The sequence below is a fragment of the Oncorhynchus mykiss genome, chromosome 14, assembly GCF_013265735.2.
Source record: "Oncorhynchus mykiss isolate Arlee chromosome 14, USDA_OmykA_1.1, whole genome shotgun sequence".
Taxonomy (NCBI): Eukaryota; Metazoa; Chordata; class Actinopteri; order Salmoniformes; family Salmonidae; genus Oncorhynchus; species Oncorhynchus mykiss.
Window position 1 is genome coordinate 37,825,037 of NC_048578.1, and position 19,438 is coordinate 37,844,474.

The 19,438-nt window shown below is 43.1% G+C and overlaps 1 protein-coding gene across 5 annotated transcripts; it reads left to right on the forward strand.

Annotated features, from left to right (window-relative positions):
* The first annotated feature begins 35 nt into the window (after positions 1-35).
* On the forward strand, positions 36-17,059 carry LOC110489229 (dynactin 4). 5 transcript variants are annotated; one of them, XR_005035995.1, is made up of 15 exons: positions 48-296; positions 1,246-1,316; positions 1,861-2,039; positions 2,512-2,555; positions 3,654-3,761; positions 4,578-4,598; positions 4,962-5,035; positions 6,397-6,509; positions 8,539-8,648; positions 8,783-8,856; positions 8,977-9,031; positions 10,755-10,862; positions 13,154-13,251; positions 15,680-16,644; positions 16,689-17,058. XR_005035995.1 is itself a non-coding variant. In XM_036943507.1 (14 exons), exons 1-14 carry the CDS (start codon positions 162-164, stop codon positions 15,894-15,896), a joined length of 1,407 nt encoding a protein of 468 aa, XP_036799402.1. In that variant the 5' UTR covers positions 48-161; the 3' UTR covers positions 15,897-17,059. The 5 variants fall into 5 exon arrangements, 3 of the variants coding, with proteins under 3 accessions (XP_036799404.1, XP_036799402.1, XP_036799403.1); XR_005035996.1 differs by having other exon boundaries at positions 15,680-16,600; XM_036943507.1 differs by having other exon boundaries at positions 15,680-17,059.
* The last annotated feature ends 2,379 nt before the right edge of the window (positions 17,060-19,438 follow it).

Here is a 19,438-nt window from a genome sequence, read left to right on the forward strand (position 1 = left end):
AAGCACATGAGGGAACACAAGCATACATAGATTACAAACAATAGACAATCGAGCTAGGGGGTACAACATCTAACATTTCCGACCTGAAGTTCACTGACGTCATTATTTGATATCGTATTCTTCCGTGTTCCCAGTTGATTTGAACGCGGCATCAGTCAGAGATGGCGTCCCTTTTGCAGCCTGACAGGGTTCTCTACCTAGTTCATGGAGAGAAAAAGATCCGATCGCCGTTGTCGACACTTTATTTTTGTCGGTATTGCAGTGAATTGCGTTCCCTAGAATGTGTGTCTCACGAGGTAAGCGACGAACATGTCAACACATTACTGTGTGGCTAACTGTCTCAATCCTACAGATATCTAGCTAGCAAGCTCGTAGCGTTAGCGGTTTGGGAGGGATTGGTCAACATAGTCCAACCCCGTACAATAAACATTGTAATCGTATTTGCCATTTCGCACGTCAATCAACATTTATTAAACAGCTCTGTCGTGTGATTGGTCGGATATGTCGTCTTTACTTCCGTCCTACTTTCATAATTTTGTACGTTTTAGCTAGCTACCTAGCTAAGCTAACTGTTAACAATCAAGCAAGACAGCTAACTAAACAACATAATACATCGTTTGTGATCACTATTAACTTATTTTGTCCAATTAACAGTGACACAAATTCCCACTGGAAATACAATTTAAACCCAACGAGCATTTGAAAAGCGTTTTTAATTGTTGGCTAGCTTCACAGCCTCCTAGCTGGCTAACGTACTCTCTTCATCACCACACCCAGACAGATCGACCACAGTGCGGTCTCAGATCAACACATTTTCACAGAGGTCGTTATTCTTGTGAAATATCTTATTTAGGTAGCTGGATACCTATTTATCGAGTCGATACGTGCCACGTCAGACAGCCATGATTGTTCATTTTACACAGCCACACAACTGACAGTGACCCTCAGACACTCTTTTTATTATACTGAAGCTGATAGGTTGCTAACGCATACTAATCATGTTTCAGCATGAACCAATATCTATCTGTGCAGTTGTAACTAGTAGCTACCTACGATGGATAGCAATGCACATTCATGTATTCCCACTAACCACGGATCATAATGGCCGGAACGGTGCAAATGGATTGGCATCAAACACCTGGTAACCAGGTATTTGATGTATATGATACCATTCCACGAATTCCGCTCCAGTCATTACCACAAGCCCGTTCTCCCCAAATAAGGTGCCACTAACATGTTTTCTAGGTGGACTCACATTACTGTCCGAGCTGCCTGGAGAATATGCCTTCAGCAGAGGCAAAGCTGAAGAAGAACAGGTGAGAAACATTTGCAACTGAGCATCGGTTTAGACCTGTTTATATACACAGTCTATGGCATAGACCTATTCCTTATTGTGTAGCCATTGACCATTTTCTGCTGCATCCAGCCTACATTTTTCCCAGCTCTCTGTTTTGTTCTAGGAAGAGGATATGCAACCAGCTGAACGAAAACTTCAGGTTAGGCATAGAGGTTAAGCTTAGGGTTATCTATCGTTCATGTTTAGTTGACTCCCTATTTCAAAAGACGGTGAACAAGTTCTGAAGGAAAAATATTGCCGTTTTGGTGCAGCTACAGCCAATTATCGCAAAAATAATAATGCTTAAATTAATATCCCGATATGTAACTTGACCCTTCCCATTACTATTACATATGTAATTCTATGGGGTCGAAGATTAGGTTAAGGTTAGTTATAGCCTAGTTTAGGGTTAAGGAAAGCCATAAAAGCTGGCATTGGGTTTGAGTGCTGCGACTATTTCTTCCGGTTGAAGAACAAAGGTAGTGTTTATAACTAGCTATACCTTCTTCCTCGTTGTGTCCCAGGTGTGCCAACTGCTTCGACTGCCCGTGTTGCATGCACACCCTGTCCACCCGGGCAACCAACATCCCAGCCCCTCTTCCTGACGACCCCAGCAAGACGACCATGAAGAAGGCCTACTACCTGGCCTGTGGCTTCTGTCGTTGGACATCCAGAGATGTGGGCATGGCTGACAAGTCTGTGGGTGAGTGCCAGGCCTACTTTACTGTTGATGATGAGGGGGAGAAAATGGACTGTTGACTATTTTTGTATATTGGGCCTATGTTAAGCAAAATCAGCTATCCTGTGGCTGAGTGAGTGTGAGAAGTGGCTTCAACCAAATCAAATAGCAAACCTTGCTGGTGATCCTAGTTACTAAGCTACTGAAGGAAGTGTGTGTCCCGCCCCCTCCCACCCCTGCATTGGTGATGAGGGGGAGATGTATGGGACTGACTCGTTAATAGGCTATGTTAGAATGGCTCAAATGCTAAACAAATTAATATCTGATGTATGGAGCTTTGTTTGTAATTGTAACTCTGAATAGAGATGTGTCCCTTATCATGTACTTGACTAGTAGCCTATGTGTCTGTTGTGTGATTGACTTGTTAGGTGTTTTATGGAGGACTTATTTCTTTTACTTTTATATATATATATTTTTTTGTGTGTCTTCACTTCAGCCAGTGGAGGATGGCAGGAGCCGGACAACCCTCATACTCAACGGGTATGTTGCCTTCTTTTTGGTCTGATCTATTTTCTCACTCTCTCTCGCTCTCTCAAGTGTTTCTCACATGTCGAGCTCGACAACCCCAGGCAGTAGAATGCTGTGACACTGGAAGTTACATAGAGTCTATTGTAATTGATGCTGTATTTAAAATAAAATAAAAAACACTGTGTGATTAACCACAAATAGACACACTCCTGATACAGGCCCCAAAGCTTAAGTGTTGGCTTTGACTTGTGCTTTCTACTATTTGTTTCCTGCTGGTAACATACATGGGTGGGGCGGCAGGGTAGCCTAGTGGTTTAGAGTGTAGAGGCGGCAGGGTAGCCTAGTGGTTTAGAGTGTAGAGGCGGCAGGGTAGCCTAGTGGTTAGAGTGTAGAGGCGGCAGGGTAGCCTAGTGGTTAGAGTGTAGAGGCGGCAGGGTAGCCTAGTGGTTAGAGTGTAGAGGCGGCAGGGTAGCCTAGTGGTTAGAGTGTAGAGGCGGCAGGGTAGCCTAGTGGTTAGAGTGTAGAGGCGGCAGGGTAGCCTAGTGGTTAGAGTGTAGAGGCGGCAGGGTAGCCTAGTGGTTAGAGTGTAGAGGCGGCAGGGTAGCCTAGTGGTTAGAGTGTAGAGGCGGCAGGGTAGCCTAGTGGTTAGAGTGTAGAGGCGGCAGGGTAGCCTAGTGGTTAGAGTGTAGAGGCGGCAGGGTAGCCTAGTGGTTAGAGTGTAGAGGGCGGCAGGGTAGCCTAGTGGTTAGAATGTAGAGGTGGCAGGTAGCCTAGTGGTTAGAGTGTAGAGGCGGCAGGGTAGCCTAGTGGTTAGAGCGTTGGGCCAGTAACGGAAAGGTTGCTAGATCGAATCCTCCGAGCTGACAAGGTAAAAAGCTGTCGTTCTGCCCCCTGAACAAGGCAGTTAACCCACTGTTCCTAGACTGTCATTCTAAAAAAGAATATGTTCTTAATTAACTGACTTGCCTAGTTAAATAAAGGTGAAATAAAAAAATGTGTGTCTATATATACTGTATACATTGTTCTCTGACCTGTCATTTCCTCCTTCTATTATAATAATACTATCCTATGACAGTCAGACTCATGTTATGTTGGGTATTTTTCTTTCAGATCAATAAACTGATAGAGTATTACCAGCAGCTGGCCCAGAGGGAGAAACTGGAGAGGGACAGGAAGAAGCTGGCCAGGAGACGACCCTATATGCCACTGGCCTTCTCGGTACACCACACACACACACACTCCAGGAGATAACATGCTCAGCTTTCACACTACTCACTGGAATACGAACTTGACTGTTTTACACGTTAAACCTCTCTCAATAACCACAACCCAGCTCCCACTTTTTTTTTATTTTTAATAATCAAAGTCATTTTCAAATATGCTTTTAATCTTTATTTGTTGTGATGGTTATGGCTGTGTTATTAACCCTGCTGGTGGCGGGATCTGAAATTAACAAGGCAACTATTTCTGAATAGCCTTCATGATGTAATGTTATGTTCCAGTATGTTGACATTGATTGAACTGCATGTATAGTTCATGTGTATGGACAGAAGGACTGGTTTAGGTTAGAACCTGCGCCATACTGGAACATTAACGAGTCACTATAAGCTAGCTGTGTGCTAGCTAGCTATATACTAGCTACTGCAGCTGAACAGTCACTATAAGCTAGCTGTGTGCTAGCTAGCTATATACTAGCTACTGCAGCTGAACAGTCACTATAAGCTAGCTGTGTGCTAGCAAGCTCTAGACTAGCTACTGCAGCTGAACAGTCACTATAAGCTAGCTGTGTGCTAGCAAGCTCTAGACTAGCTACTGCAGCTGAACAGTCACTATAAGCTAGCTGTGTGCTAGCTAGTTATAGACTAGCTACTGCAGCTGAAGAGTCTTCAGCTATACCACTAATGCCTTTCTGTTGCTGTTGCATGTTGTCAGTTACCTGCCATGTTTGCTGCTTTTGGTTTCACTTGATACGATCTTCTTTGTCTTTGCTTCTGCACGCTGATAATGTTGGTTTCTAACCCCTCCGTCCCCCAGCAACACACTATTCATGTGGTGGTGAGTTGTATTTTTCACAACTTTGATAGACAAACACTGTTCGCTCTCTCGGAAATGTAATGTTAATGCCTGTAGTATATAGTAGACGGTTGTAACTCACTGTTAACATAAAGATTTGTGTTCTCTTCGTTCAAACCAAATAATATTTCTCTAGGTTTGGTTTATTTATTTGGCTTCGATCAGAATTGTATTTTTTAGGTATTTATGCTAGTAAATGTTTTCCCAATTTAGATATTTGAAAAATCAATTTTTTTTTAACAGTTATCAATAGAAATGCCATTGTTTCCTCCCCTGTAAGTCTACCACATGGTGGTGTCTTGTCTGTGAGTTAGTTGACATTTGTGGTTGTGTTGCTCTGTAAAGGAGAAGTATGGTCTGGGTACCAGACTACAGAGACAGAGACCTGGAGCTCCTATCACCAGTCTGGCTGGTCTTTCGTGAGTATTACATTACATTCACGAAAATGTTATTGTCCATAACGTATGAGTATCACATCCTGATAGTATAATGCACCATCCCTTTATATTGTCCTTAACGTACGAGTATCACATCCTGATACTATACTGCACCATTCCTTTATATTGTCCTTCACGTACGAGTATCACATCCTGATACTATAATGCACCATCCCTTTATATTGTCCTTAACGTACGAGTATCACATCCTGATACTATACTGCACCATTCCTTTATATTGTCCATAACGTACGAGTATCACATCCTGATACTATACTGCACCATCCCTTTATATTGTCCATAACGTACGAGTATCACATCCTGATACTATACTGCACCATCCCTTTATATTGTCCATAACGTACGAGTATCACATCCTGATACTATACTGCACCATTCCTTTATATTGTCCTTAACGTAGGAGTATCACATCCTGATAGTATAATGCACCATCCCTTTATATTGTCCATAACGTACGAGTATCACATCCTGATACTATACTGCACCATTCCTTTATATTGTCCTTAACGTACGAGTATCACATCCTGATACTATACTGCACCATCCCTTTATATTGTCCATAACGTACGAGTATCACATCCTGATACTATACTGCACCATTCCTTTATATTGTCCTTAACGTACGAGTATCACATCCTGATACTATACTGCACCATCCCTTTATATTGTCCATAACGTACGAGTATCACATCCTGATACTATACTGCACCATCCCTTTATATTGTCCTTAACGTACGAGTATCACATCCTGATACTATACTGCACCATCCCTTTATATTGTCCATAACGTACGAGTATCACATCCTGATACTATACTGCACCATCCCTTTATATTGTCCATAACGTACGAGTATCACATCCTGATACTATACTGCACCATCCCTTTATATTGTCCATAACGTACGAGTATCACATCCTGATACTATAATGCACCATCCCTTTATATTGTCCTTAACGTACGAGTATCACATCCTGATACTATACTGCACCATCCCTTTATATTGTCCTTAACGTACGAGTATCACATCCTGATACTATAATGCACCATCCCTTTATATTGTCCATAACGTACGAGTATCACATCCTGATACTATACTGCACCATCCCTTTATATTGTCCTTAATGTATGAGTATCACATCCTGATACTATAATGCACCATTGCTTTATTGTACACATACATGACAAATCATGTTGTTCACTGAATAGGGTGCAGTTTGGGATAAAGCCATGCTGGTAGTTCATAAATACATCTTTCCCTGTCTGCTATAATGTCTGTCCCTGTCTCCTATAATGGCCTTCACTGTGTCTGTCCCTATTCTAGTCTGAAGGAAGGTGAAGACCAGAAGGAGATTAACATAGAACCAGCTCAGGCTTTAGATGAAGTGGAGCCACTGCCTGAAGACTGCTACACCAGACCCATCAACCTACCTGAGGGTAAGAGACAATAACCCCTAACCCCTAACCCTACACCAGACCCATCAACCTACCTGAGGGTAAGAGACAACAACCCCTAACCACTAACCCTACACCAGACCCATCAACCTACCTGAGGGTAAGAGACAACAAGCCCTAATCACTAACCCCTAAACCTAACCACTAACCCCTAACCCTACACCAGACCCATCAACCTACCTGAGGGTAAGAGACAACAACCCCTAAGCCTAAACACTAACCCCGGACCTTGAATTCTACACTAACCCAGACCTATCCACCTACCTGAGGGTAAGAGACAACAACCACTAACCCCTAAGCCTAACCACTAACCCAGACCTATCCACCTACCTGAGGGTAACAATGATTAGTACTTAAAAAAATAATAATCTACAAACGTTAATTGAAACAATAACAAAGTGTCCTCCCCTCCACTGTTTTGGTAAAAATCTGAGCGATGGGGCTGGAGAAATGTAACCACTCTCAGATTAATAGACAGAGCTATGGATGCAAGGACTGATAGTAAAATGATTGTTTTAACCATGTTATGAGGCAATACAGTGTTTTACATGTATGTTGTTTTACAAACATTTTGAGTAAAACAAGCTTATATTTTGTGTTCAGATGGGGTACGGCAGTTGAACAAAGCTCATGAGGCATTTTATAAGTTCTATTCTTCAAGAGTCAAGGGGTACAGATCATTTAATTTGAATAAAAAAGAATCTCGCAACCTAAGAGTTCTAGCTTCATCCACTACTTTTCCTTAGAGCTATTTGTTATAATGAAGTCTACTGCTATATCAATAACCAGGGTATGCTGTGGTTGTTTTCAAATCTGCTGTGTTTTGTTGTCTGGTTGACCATGTTGTGTTGTCTGGTTGACCATGTTGTGTTGTCTGGTTGACCATGTTGTGTTGTGTTGTTGACCATGTTGTGTTGTCTGGTTGACCATGTTGTGTTGTCTAGTTGACCATGTTGTGTTGTGTTGTTGACCATGTTGTGTTGTCTGGTTGACCATGTTGTGTTGTCTAGTTGACCATGTTGTGTTGTCTGGTTGACCATGTTGTGTTGTGTTGTTGACCATGTTGTGTTGTCTGGTTGACCGTGTTGTGTTGTCTGGTTGACCGTGTTGTGTTGTTGACCATGTTGTGTTGTCTAGTTGACCATGTTGTGTTGTCTAGTTGACCATGTTGTGTTGTCTAGTTGACCATGTTGTGTTGTCTAGTTGACCATGTTGTGTTGTCTGGTTGACCGCGTTGTGTTGTCTGGTTGACCGTGTTGTGTTGTCTGGTTGACCGTGTTGTGTTGTCTGGTTGACCGTGTTGTGTTGTTTGGTTGACCGTGTTGTGTTGTTTGGTTGACCATGTTGTGTTGTGTTGTTGGCCATGTTGTGTTGTCTGGTTGACCATGTTGTGTTGTCTGGTTGACCGTGTTGTGTTGTCTGGTTGACCATGTTGTGTTGTGTGGTTGACCATGTTGTGTTGTGTGGTTGACCATGTTGTGTTGTTGACCATGTTGTGTTGTCTAGTTGACCATGTTGTGTTGTCTAGTTGACCATGTTGTGTTGTCTAGTTGACCGTGTTGTGTTGTCTAGTTGACCGTGTTGTGTTGTCTGGTTGACCGTGTTGTGTTGTCTGGTTGACCATGTTGTGTTGTGTTGTTGACCATGTTGTGTTGTCTAGTTGACCATGTTGTGTTGTCTGGTTGACCGTGTTGTGTTGTTGACCATGTTGTGTTGTCTGGTTGACCATGTTGTGTTGTCTAGTTGACCATGTTTTGCTGTTGACCATGTTGTGTTGTCTAGTTGACCATGTTTTGCTGTTGACCATGTTGTGTTAACTTCCTGGTGTGTGTAGTTGACCATGTTGTGTTGTCTAGTTGACCATGTTTTGCTGTTGACCATGTTGTGTTGTCTAGTTGACCATGTTTTGCTGTTGACCATGTTGTGTTAACTTCCTGGTGTGTGTAGTTGACCATGTTGTGTTGTCTAGTTGACCATGTGTTAACTTCCTGGTGTGTGTTGTGTATTCCAGTGACATCCTTGCGTCAGCGGCTGCTCCAGCCTGACTTCCAGCCAGCCGGAGCCTCTCAGCTCCACCCCAAACACAAACACCTGTTGATCAAGCGCTCTCTGCGATGCAGGGTCAGTTTACGAGACACAGTACTTTACACCACACTAACCTTCTCAAGAAATTGGCATTTTTCTACTATTTTACTGTTGTTTTTCTGTCCGTTTATCTTGATTACTCATGGTAGAAATGTTTATTTTCTTCCTAGAAATGTGAGCACAATCTGAGCAAGCCAGAATTCAACCCAACCTCAATCAAGTTCAAAATCCAGCTGGTGGCTGTGTAAGTATTGCTTAGCATCTCCTCTGTACCGAAACACATCCACCTTTGTTTTCTACTCTTGAATGTTGGTAGTGTATTGTGTTATTTCTCAGTAAAGTGACGTTATTTTCAATCCTAAAGGAGTTACATCCCTGAGGTCAGAATAATGTCCATTCCAAACCTGCGCTTCCAGAAGGCAAGTCAATTATTCAAGGAATGGAACATGTAGGGTAGCAGAATGACTTACAGTATGAGTGGTATCATGTTGTTTCTAGGGTAGCAGAATGACTTACAGTATGAGTGGTATCATGTTGTCTGTAGGGTAGCAGAATGACTTACAGTATGAGTGGTATCATGTTGTCTGTAGGGTAGAAGAATGACTTACAGTATGAGTGGTATCATGTCTGTAGGGTAGCAGAATGACTTACAGTATGAGTGGTATCATGTTGTCTGTAGGGTAGCAGAATGACTTACAGTATGAGTGGTATCATGTTGTCTGTAGGGTAGCAGAATGACTTACAGTATGAGTGGTATCATGTTGTCTGTAGGAGAGCAGAATGACTTACAGTATGAGTGGTATCATGTTGTCTGTAGGGTAGCAGAATGACTTACAGTATGAGTGGTATCATGTCTGTAGGGTAGCAGAATGACTTACAGTATGAGTGGTATCATGTTGTCTGTAGGGGAGCAGAATGACTTATAGTATGAGAGGTATCATGTTGTCTGTAGGGTAGCAGAATGACTTACAGTATGAGTGGTATCATGTTGTCTGTAGGAGAGCAGAATGACTTACAGTATGAGTGGTATCATGTTGTCTGTAGGGTAGCAGAATGACTTACAGTATGAGTGGTGTCATGTTGTCTGTAGGGTAGCAGAATGACTTACAGTATGAGTGGTATCATGTTGTCTGTAGGGTAGCAGAATGACTTACAGTATGAGTGGTATCATGTTGTCTGTAGGGTAGCAGAATGACTTACAGTATGAGTGGTATCATGTCTGTAGGGTAGCAGAATGACTTACAGTATGAGTGGTATCATGTCTGTAGGGTAGCAGAATGACTTACAGTATGAGTGGTATCATGTTGTCTGTAGGAGAGCAGAATGACTTACAGTATGAGTGGTATCATGTTGTCTGTAGGAGAGCAGAATGACTTACAGTATGAGTGGTATCATGTTGTCTGTAGGGTAGCAGAATGACTTACAGTATGAGTGGTATTGTGTTGTCTGTAGGGTAGCAGAATGACTTACAGTATGAGTGGTATCATGTTGTCTGTAGGGTAGCATAATGACTTACAGAATGAGTGGTATCATGTTGTCTGTAGGGTAGCATAATGACTTATAGTATGAGTGGTATCATGTTGTCTGTAGGGTAGCATAATGACTTACAGTATGAGTGGTATCATGTTGTCTGTAGGGTAGCAGAATGACTTACGGTATGAGTGGTATCATGTTGTCTGTAGGGTAGCAGAATGACTTACAGTATGAGTGGTATCATGTTGTCTGTAGGGTAGCAGAATGACTTACAGTATGAGTGGTATCATGTTGTCTGTAGGGTAGCAGAATGACTTACAGTATGAGTGGTATCATGTTGTCTGTAGGGTAGCAGAATGACTTACAGTATGAGTGGTATCATGTTGTCTGTAGGGTAGCAGAATGACTTACAGTATGAGTGGTATCATGTTGTCTGTAGGGTAGCAGAATGACTTACGGTATGAGTGGTATCATGTTGTCTGTAGGGTAGCAGAATGACTTACAGTATGAGTGGTATCATGTTGTCTGTAGGGTAGCATAATGACTTACAGTATGAGTGGTATCATGTTGTCTGTAGGGTAGCAGAATGACTTACGGTATGAGTGGTATCATGTTGTCTGTAGGGTAGCAGAATGACTTACAGTATGAGTGGTATCATGTTGTCTGTAGGAGTGCCAGGTGCTGCTCACCCTGACCAACCCCGTGGAGAATATTACCCACGTCACCCTGGTGGGCTGCGAGGAAGGAGACCCAGAGGACATCAATAGCACTGCTAAGGTACTACTGACTAATGTTGGAAAACTACCGGTAATTTACCAAGGTTACCGGGATATTTAGTAAGTTTGATAAGTAACAGATTTTCTATTGCATCTTCGGTAATTTATACTTGGAAACATGTATTTATATATAGTTTTTCTTTCTGTATCCATGAGTTTCTTATAGATAGATCATGTGGTTCAAGAGAAAATAGACAAATGAATTGAAAAAAGCATCTAATCAACAATGGCTTTATTTTCACTCTAACTCTTCTAACTATTTACTTTTTTTCACAACTACTAGTTTGGCCCCAAAACATTGACAGCAAATACATAGTCACAGTAAAATAATAAAATAAATAAAAAACGTGTGTGTGTGTGTGTGTGTGTGTGTGTGTATGTATATATATATATATATATATATATCTATCATGTTATATACTTGCCTACCTGGTTAAATAAAAACAAATCAAATCACATTTATACAGTATATTTAGAAAAATAAAATATGCATGCTGTCCCAGTCAAAAGTGTGGACACAAACTACTCATTCAATGCCAAGAGTGTGCAGAGCTGTCGTCAAGGCAAAGGGTGGCTACTTTGAAGAATCTCAAACACAAAATGGCTGAAACCCTCATAGTAAACACCAATGGTAATCACTAAGTTGATGGTTTACATTTAGGATATATATATATATATATATTTTTTTTTTACAGCTTTCTCATTCTTAATTTGTTTAAAAAAAATAATTTTGTGATAAGGCCATACAGGGGGCCAGAAATGATTAGACTCATATGATAAGCTAAAGTACCCAAAAGGGCCACTAGCTGTCTTGTGATAGATTACATCATTTTTATTTAACTAGGCAAGTCATTTTAGAACAAATTCTTATTTAGAATGACGGCCTACCGGGGAACAGTGGGTAAACTGCCTTGTTCAGGGGCAGAACGATAGATTTTTACCTTGTCAACTCGGGGATTCGATCGAGCAACATTTCGGTTACTGGCCTAACGCTTTAACCACTAGGCTACCTGCTGCCCCAAAATGCCTTGAAAGATACCGCAATTCTGGTAGTTTACTGGTGAATTTTCGAAAGTTTCCAGTAATATACCCTCCCTTTACAAAGCTACTGCTGACCTCTCACCCCTGACCTCTGTTGTTGTTGTTGATGATGATGTTTTCTAGGTGATGGTTCCTACCAAGGAGTTGGTCCTGGCAGGGAAGGATGTTGTTGATGATGATGTTTTCTAGGTGATGGTTCCTACCAAGGAGTTGGTCCTGGCAGGGAAGGATGATGATGATGTTTTATAGGTGATGGTTCCTACCAAGGAGTTGGTCCTGGCAGGGAAGGATGATGATGATGATGATGTTTTATAGGTGATGGTTCCTACCAATGAGTTGGTCCTGGCAGGGAAGGATGTTGTTGTTGATGATGATGTTTTCTAGGTGATGGTTCCTACCAAGGAGTTGGTCCTGGCAGGGAAGGATGATGATGATGTTTTCTAGGTGATGGTTCCTACCAAGGAGTTGGTCCTGGCAGGGAAGGATGTTGATGATGATGTTGTTTTATAGGTGATGGTTCCTACCAAGGAGTTGGTCCTGGCAGGGAAGGATGTTGTTGATGATGATGATGTTGTTTTCTAGGTGATGGTTCCTACTAAGGAGTTGGTCCTGGCAGGGAAGGATGTTGATGATGATGATGTTGTTTTCTAGGTGATGGTTCCTACCAAGGAGTTGGTCCTGGCAGGGAAGGATGATGATGATGTTTTATAGGTGATGGTTCCTACCAAGGAGTTGGTCCTGGCAGGGAAGGATGTTGTTGATGATGATGATGTTTTATAGGTGATGGTTCCTACCAAGGAGTTGGTCCTGGCAGGGAAGGATGATGATGATGTTTTATAGGTGATGGTTCCTACCAAGGAGTTGGTCCTGGCAGGGAAGGATGTTGTTGATGATGATGATGTTTTATAGGTGATGGTTCCTACCAAGGAGTTGGTCCTGGCAGGGAAGAATGTTGTTGATGATGATGTTTTCTAGGTGATGGTTCCTACCAAGGAGTTGGTCCTGGCAGGGAAGGATGTTGTTGATGATGGTGTTTTATAGGTGATGGTTCCTACCAAGGAGTTGGTCCTGGCAGGGAAGGATGTTGATGATGATGATGGTGTTTTATAGGTGATGGTTCCTACCAAGGAGTTGGTCCTGGCAGGGAAGGATGTTGTTGATGATGATGGTGTTTTATAGGTGATGGTTCCTACCAAGGAGTTGGTCCTGGCAGGGAAGGATGTTGTTGATGATGATGATGTTGTTTTCTAGGTGATGGTTCCTACCAAGGAGTTGGTCCTGGCAGGGAAGGATGCTGCAGCAGATTACGACGAGTTGGCCGAGCCACAGGACTTCCAGGACGACCCAGAGTGAGTCTGAAGTACAATACGGTCATCTCATATTTGACTGTATGTTTGTTTTACTCCATGTGTAACTCTGTGTCGTTGTTCGTGTCGAACTGCTTTGCTTTATCTTGGCCAGGTCGCAATTGTAAATGAGAACTTGTTCTCAACTTGCCTACCTGGTTAAATAAAGGTGAAATAAAACAAATCTAATCACATTTATACAGTAGAATTAAGCAATAAGGCCCGAGGAGGTGTAGTATATTTTGAAATGCCTTAATTTTGCTGGCCCCCAGGTGGAGTAGCTACTGCCTTAGCAGCAGCTACTGGGGATCCATAATAAACACAAATACAACGGTGTCCGCTACATGGCTGGTTTTCCCTTTGTAATCTGTAGATCCTGCCACATGTCTCGTCTGAGCCGTTGAATTGCGACTCCACATCGTCTCTATACTGACGTTTTGTCTGTTGGATTGCCTTACGGAGGGAATAACTACACCGTTGGTATTCAACCATGTTCCCCGGTCACCTTGCCATGGTTTAATGCGGTAGTTCTCACTTTCAGCTTTGCGCAAATGCTGCCATCTCTCCACGGTTTCTGGTTAGGGTCGGTTCTAATAGTCACAGTGGGAACAACATCCTCTGTACACGTCCTGATGAACTGTGTCCGTGTAAACGTCGATGTTATTCTCAGAGGCTACCCGGGAACATATCCCAGTCCGGTGATCAAAACCATCTTGAAGAGTGGATTCAGATTGTTCAGACCAGCGTTAGCTCATTAGCTCGGGTACTTCCTTGTTGAGTTTCTGCCAATAGGAAGGGAGGAGCAAAATGGAGTTGTGATCTGATTTGCCAAAGGTGAGGTCGGGGGAGGGGCCTTGTAGGCATCTTCAAAAGGGCGAGTAGCAGTGGCCTGGTGTTTTTTTTTTCTTTCTAAGCGAGTACTACAGTCAATGTGTTGTTGGAACTTCGGTAGAATTTTCCTCAAATTTGCATTTGAGCTACAATAAATGTGGCCGCAGGATATGTGGTTTCCAGTTTGCATAAAGTCTAGTGTAGTTCTTTGAGGGCCGTCGCTGTATCAGCATAAGGGGGAATTTACACGGCTGTGACTATAACAGAATAGAATTCTCTTGGGAGGTAATATGGTCTGCATTTGATTGTGAGGTATTCTAAGTTAGGGGAACGAAAGGACTTGACTTCCTGTATGTTATCACAATCACACCATGAGTAGTTAATCATGAAACATACACCTCCGCCTTTCTTCTTCCCGGAGAGTTCTTTATTCCTGTCTGCGCGATGTACTGAGAACCCAGCTGGCTGTATGGACGTGGACAGTATATCCAGAGAGAGCCATGATTCTGTGAAACAGAGTATGTTACAGTCCCTGATGTCTCTCTGGAAGGAGATCCTCGTGCTGTATGAACTGAGGAGCAAGGACATTAGTTTAGAACAAGTGTACTTGTTGGGAGTAGCATGACATTTTACCTCTGGCCCTGGTCTCCTAACCTTCCCTAACCTTCCCTCTCTGGCCCTGGTCTCCCAACCTTCCCTCTCTGGCCCTGGTCTCCTAACCTTCCCTCTCTGGCCCTGGTCTGCTAACCTTCCCTAACCTTCCCTCTCTGGCCCTGGTCTCCTAACCTTCCCTCTCTGGCCCTGGTCTCCTAACCTTCCCTCTCTGCTCCTGGTCTCCTAACCTTCCCTCTCTGCTCCTGGTCTCCTAACCTTCCCTCTCTGCTCCTGGTCTCCTAACCTTCCCTCTCTGCTCCTGGTCTCCTAACCTTCCCTCTCTGCTCCTGGTCTCCTAACCTTCCCTCTCTGCTCCTTGTCTCCTAACCTTCCCTCTCTGCTCCTGGTCTCCTAACCTTCCCTCTCTGGCCCTGGTCTCCTAACCTTCCCTCTCTGCTCCTGGTCTCCTAACCTTCCCTCTCTGCTCCTGGTCTCCTAACCTTCCCTCTCTGGCCCTGGTCTCCTAACCTTCCCTCTCTGGCCCTGGTCTCCTAACCTTCCCTCTCTGGCCCTGGTCTCCTAACCTTCCCTCTCTGGCCCTGGTCTCCTAACCTTCCCTCTCTGCTCCTTGTCTCCTAACCTTCCCTCTCTGCTCCTTGTCTCCTAACCTTCCCTCTCTGCTCCTTGTCTCCTAACCTTCCCTCTCTGCTCCTTGTCTCCTAACCTTCCCTCTCTGCTCCTTGTCTCCTAACCTTCCCTCTCTGGCCCTGGTCTCCTAACCTTCCCTCTCTGGCCCTGGTCTCCTAACCTTCCCTCTCTGGCCCTGGTCTCCTATCCTTCCCTCTATGCTCCTGGTCTCCTAACCTTCCCTCTCTGGCCCTGGTCTCCTAACCTTCCCTCTCTGGCCCTGGTCTCCTAACCTTCCCCCTCTGGCCCTGGTCTCCTAACCTTCCCTCTCTGCCCCTGGTCTCCTAACCTTCCCTCTCTGCTCCTGTCTCTCCTCCAGTGTGGTGGCCTTCAGGAAATCCAATAAGATCGGTTTCTTCATCAAGGTGGTCCCTCAGCGCGAGGAGGACGGCGATGTCACGGTGTCCTTTAAGATTCGCCACGACTTCCGCAACTTGGCGGCTCCCATAAGGCCGAGCGAGGAGGGCGACGCCCCCACCGAGGCCATCTGGCTCACACACCACGTAGAGCTCAGCCTGGGGCCGATCATAGCGTGAAGAGCTTACACACACACACACACCCACCGAATACATATCTTTTACACACACACACACACACCACACACACACACACACACACATTGTACATGCATTGGATCACATATCTCTCTCACTCGCACACTTCTCTGTACCCCCAAGCAGTTCCAGAGACCCTTTCCTGCTTCACGCTTCAATTTAAGCATTATCTTCATCATCCTCCTCTAAGGATGAAGAGTATTTACCTGCATGCTATGCCAGGCTACATCTACCTACTAATAAATGTCTCTTAGATGATGTCATTACTGTATCTCCTCTCTGGGTTGAAGGTAGGGTGAGACTGTCATTACTGTTTCTCCTCTCTGGGTTGAAGGTAGGGTGAGACTGTCATTACTGTTTCTCTTCTCTGGGTTGAAGGTAGGATGAGACTGTCATTACTGTATCTCCTCTCTGGGTTGAAGGTAGGGTGAGACTGTCATTACTGTATCTCCTCTCTGGGTTGAAGGTAGGGTGAGACTGTCATTACTGTTTCTCCTCTCTGGGTTGAAGGTAGGGTGAGACTGTCATTACTGTTTCTCCTCTCTGGGTTGAAGGTAGGGTGAGACTGTTATTACTGTATCTCCTCTCTGGGTTGAAGGTAGGGTGAGACTGTCATTACTGTTTCTCCTCTCTGGGTTGAAGGTAGGGTGAGACTGTCATTACTGTTTCTCCTCTCTGGGTTGAAGGTAGGGTGAGACTGTCATTACTGTTTCTCCTCTCTGGGTTGAAGGTAGGGTGAGACTGTCATTACTGTTTCTCCTCTCTGGGTTGAAGGTAGGATGATACTAAGGAGTTGGGAGTTATTTTTGCTGTTGTCTTCAGTACTAAAGTCCAGTCAGTTGTTCTATTAGCAGTATTGAAGTAGTGAGACCTGTAAACGTGTCAGTTTGTCTGAGGCACTCTGCAGCGGTAAGATATTAGATATTACTTTAACACTATCGGTCAATTATACATTTGAATTAAATGTGAAGTTTATATTGATTGGAGAGTTTCTACTGAAGATGTGACCAACAGGGAGGGGCTGGTAGCAACTGGCGCTGTTTTGATTTGTCTGGAGGGAATCCCCCCCCCCCCGGTTTGTTAAGACAGAGCCTTATATCACGGTTAACCTGTACTGGCTAATAAAATTAATGTTTTAAAAACACCTTGTGTGTGTTGTGTTGTGTTGGAGAGGAGTCGGAAGGCAATGGGCTCAAATGAGAGACGAGGACCAACCAAACAAAAATCACAAACACAACTCACTTACAGTTTATTTCAATTCAATTCAAGGGCTTTATTGGCATTGGAAACATGTGTTAACATTGCCAAAGCAAGTGAGGTAGATAATATATAAAGTGAAAAACAATAAAAATTAACAGTAAACATTACACATACAGAAGTTTCAAAACAATAAAGACATTACAAATGTCATGTTATATATATATATACAGTGTTATACAGTGTTATTTCTCTAATTAAAGTTAAAATCAGGACTTTTTGGCCGTCAATGGCCTTTATTAGAATAATTTTATTGTGTTTTTACCTTTTTGATTCATGTATTATTTATTGGTTGTCTTCAAACTAGTCTAATCAATTTCCCTTTGTCATTTAGTGCATGTTGACAGTGCCACCACAAGGTGGAGCTGTAGGGTTGTTTATGATATGGTGTAATGGCATGCTGCCTCCTGTAGATGGCAGCTTTGAGTCACTGTCAACAGTTTACATTTTACTAGGCAAGTCAGTTGAGAACAAATTATTATTTTTAATAACGGCCTAAGAACAGTGGGTTAACTGCCTTGTTCAGGGGCAGAACAACATTTTTTTTTACCTTGTCAGCTCGGGGATTCGATCTAGCAACCTTCCAGTTACTAGTCCAATTGCTCTAACCACTAGGCTAGCTGCTGCCCCAGCTATATTGAACAAAAAATATAAACATAACAGGTAAAGTGTTGGTCCCATGTTTCACGAGCTGAAATAAAAGATCCCTGAACCTTTCCATAGGCACAAAAAGCTTATTTCTCTCCCAATTTTGTGCACAAATGTGTTTTCGTCCTTGTTTTAGTGAGCATTTCTCCTTTGCCAAGATAACCCATCCACCTGACAGGTGTGGCATATCAAGAAGCTGATTTAACAGCATGATCAGTACACAGGTGCGGCTTGTGCTGGGGACAATAAAAGGCCACTTTAAAATGTGCAGTTTTGCTACACAACACAATGCCACAGATCTCTCAAGTTTTGATGTTAAGGATGTGTATAATTGGCATGTTGACTGCAGCAATGTCCACCAGAGCTGTTGCCAGAGAATTTAATGTTAATTTCTCTACCATAAGCCACCTCCAACGTCGTTTTAGAGAATTTGGCAGTACGTCCAACCAGCCTCACAGCCACAGACCATGTGTAACCACGCCAACCCAGGACCTTCACATCTGACTTCTTCACCGGATCGTCTGAGACCAGCCACCGGACAACTGATGAAACTGAGGAGTATTTCTGTCTGTAATAAAGCCCTTTTTTGTGGGTGGAAAAAACAAATTCTGATTGACTGGGTCTGTCTCCCTAGTGGGTGGGCTTGGCTCCTCAGTGGGTGGGCCTATGCTCTCCCATGCCCACCCATGGCGGTGCCCCTGCCCAGTCATGTGAAATCCATAGATTAGAGCCTGATGTTTATTTAGTTCAATTGACTGATGTCCTTTTATATGAACTGTAACTTTTGGGAAATTGTTGCGTGTTGAGTTTATATTTTTTCTGTCCAGTATACATTAGAGATGGACATTTTATCTTTGATTCACTTAACAAAAAGCACATCTCAATAGGTGGAGCAGCGGTCCCCGAGTGGCACAGCGGTCTAAGGCACTGCATCTCAGCGCTAGAGACGTCACTACAGACCCTGGTTTTGATCCCGGGCTGTATCACAAAACCGGCTGTGATCGGGAGTCCCATAGGGCGGCGCACAATTGGATCAGCGTTGCCAGGGGAGGGTTTGGCTGGTGTAGGCCATCGTTGTAAATAAGAATGTGTTCTTAACTTACTTGCCTAGTTAAATAAAGGTTCAATTAAAAAATGGCACAAGTGGGTGGGTTCTCCATTGCTCCTCTATGGTGTCTTAAAGAGGGGTTGGGTTAAAAACAGAAGCCAAATTTCAGTTGAAACTTGTGTGCAATTGACCAATATAGTGATCTTATAGTTTGTTGTTGTTTATATATATATATATATATATATATATATTTAAATTTTAAAAAAATATTGCAGAAAAACCAGTATACTAACAAGAAGTATACAAACAGACAATGATAAAATATGCTAGAAAGGGTTATAACAAATTACACATTATACAGAGACATTAGAGGATGCACACATATTGATTGTTTTAACAGCTTTCTGATTAGAAGAATGTTGAATGTTCTTTATAATGTACTGCTCGGATTTCCTTCTAGAAAACACGGAAGAGAGCGGTCCTATTGTTCCTCGAGCAAGGGGGTGGCCGATGACGTCACGAATTCTTTGAAACTCCTTGAAGTTTGCAGTTGTCTAAAAAAATATATATA

Bases quoted from the DNA above. Each gene is read 5' to 3' on its own strand.
- LOC110489229 (XM_036943507.1), top strand. From the start codon at position 162: ATGGCGTCCCTTTTGCAGCCTGACAGGGTTCTCTACCTAGTTCATGGA. The intron at 2,040-2,511 runs GTGAGTGCCAGG...TCTTCACTTCAG, and splicing joins CATGGCTGACAAGTCTGTGG to CCAGTGGAGGATGGCAGGAG. The intron at 9,032-10,754 runs GCAAGTCAATTA...TGTTGTCTGTAG, and splicing joins CAAACCTGCGCTTCCAGAAG to GAGTGCCAGGTGCTGCTCAC.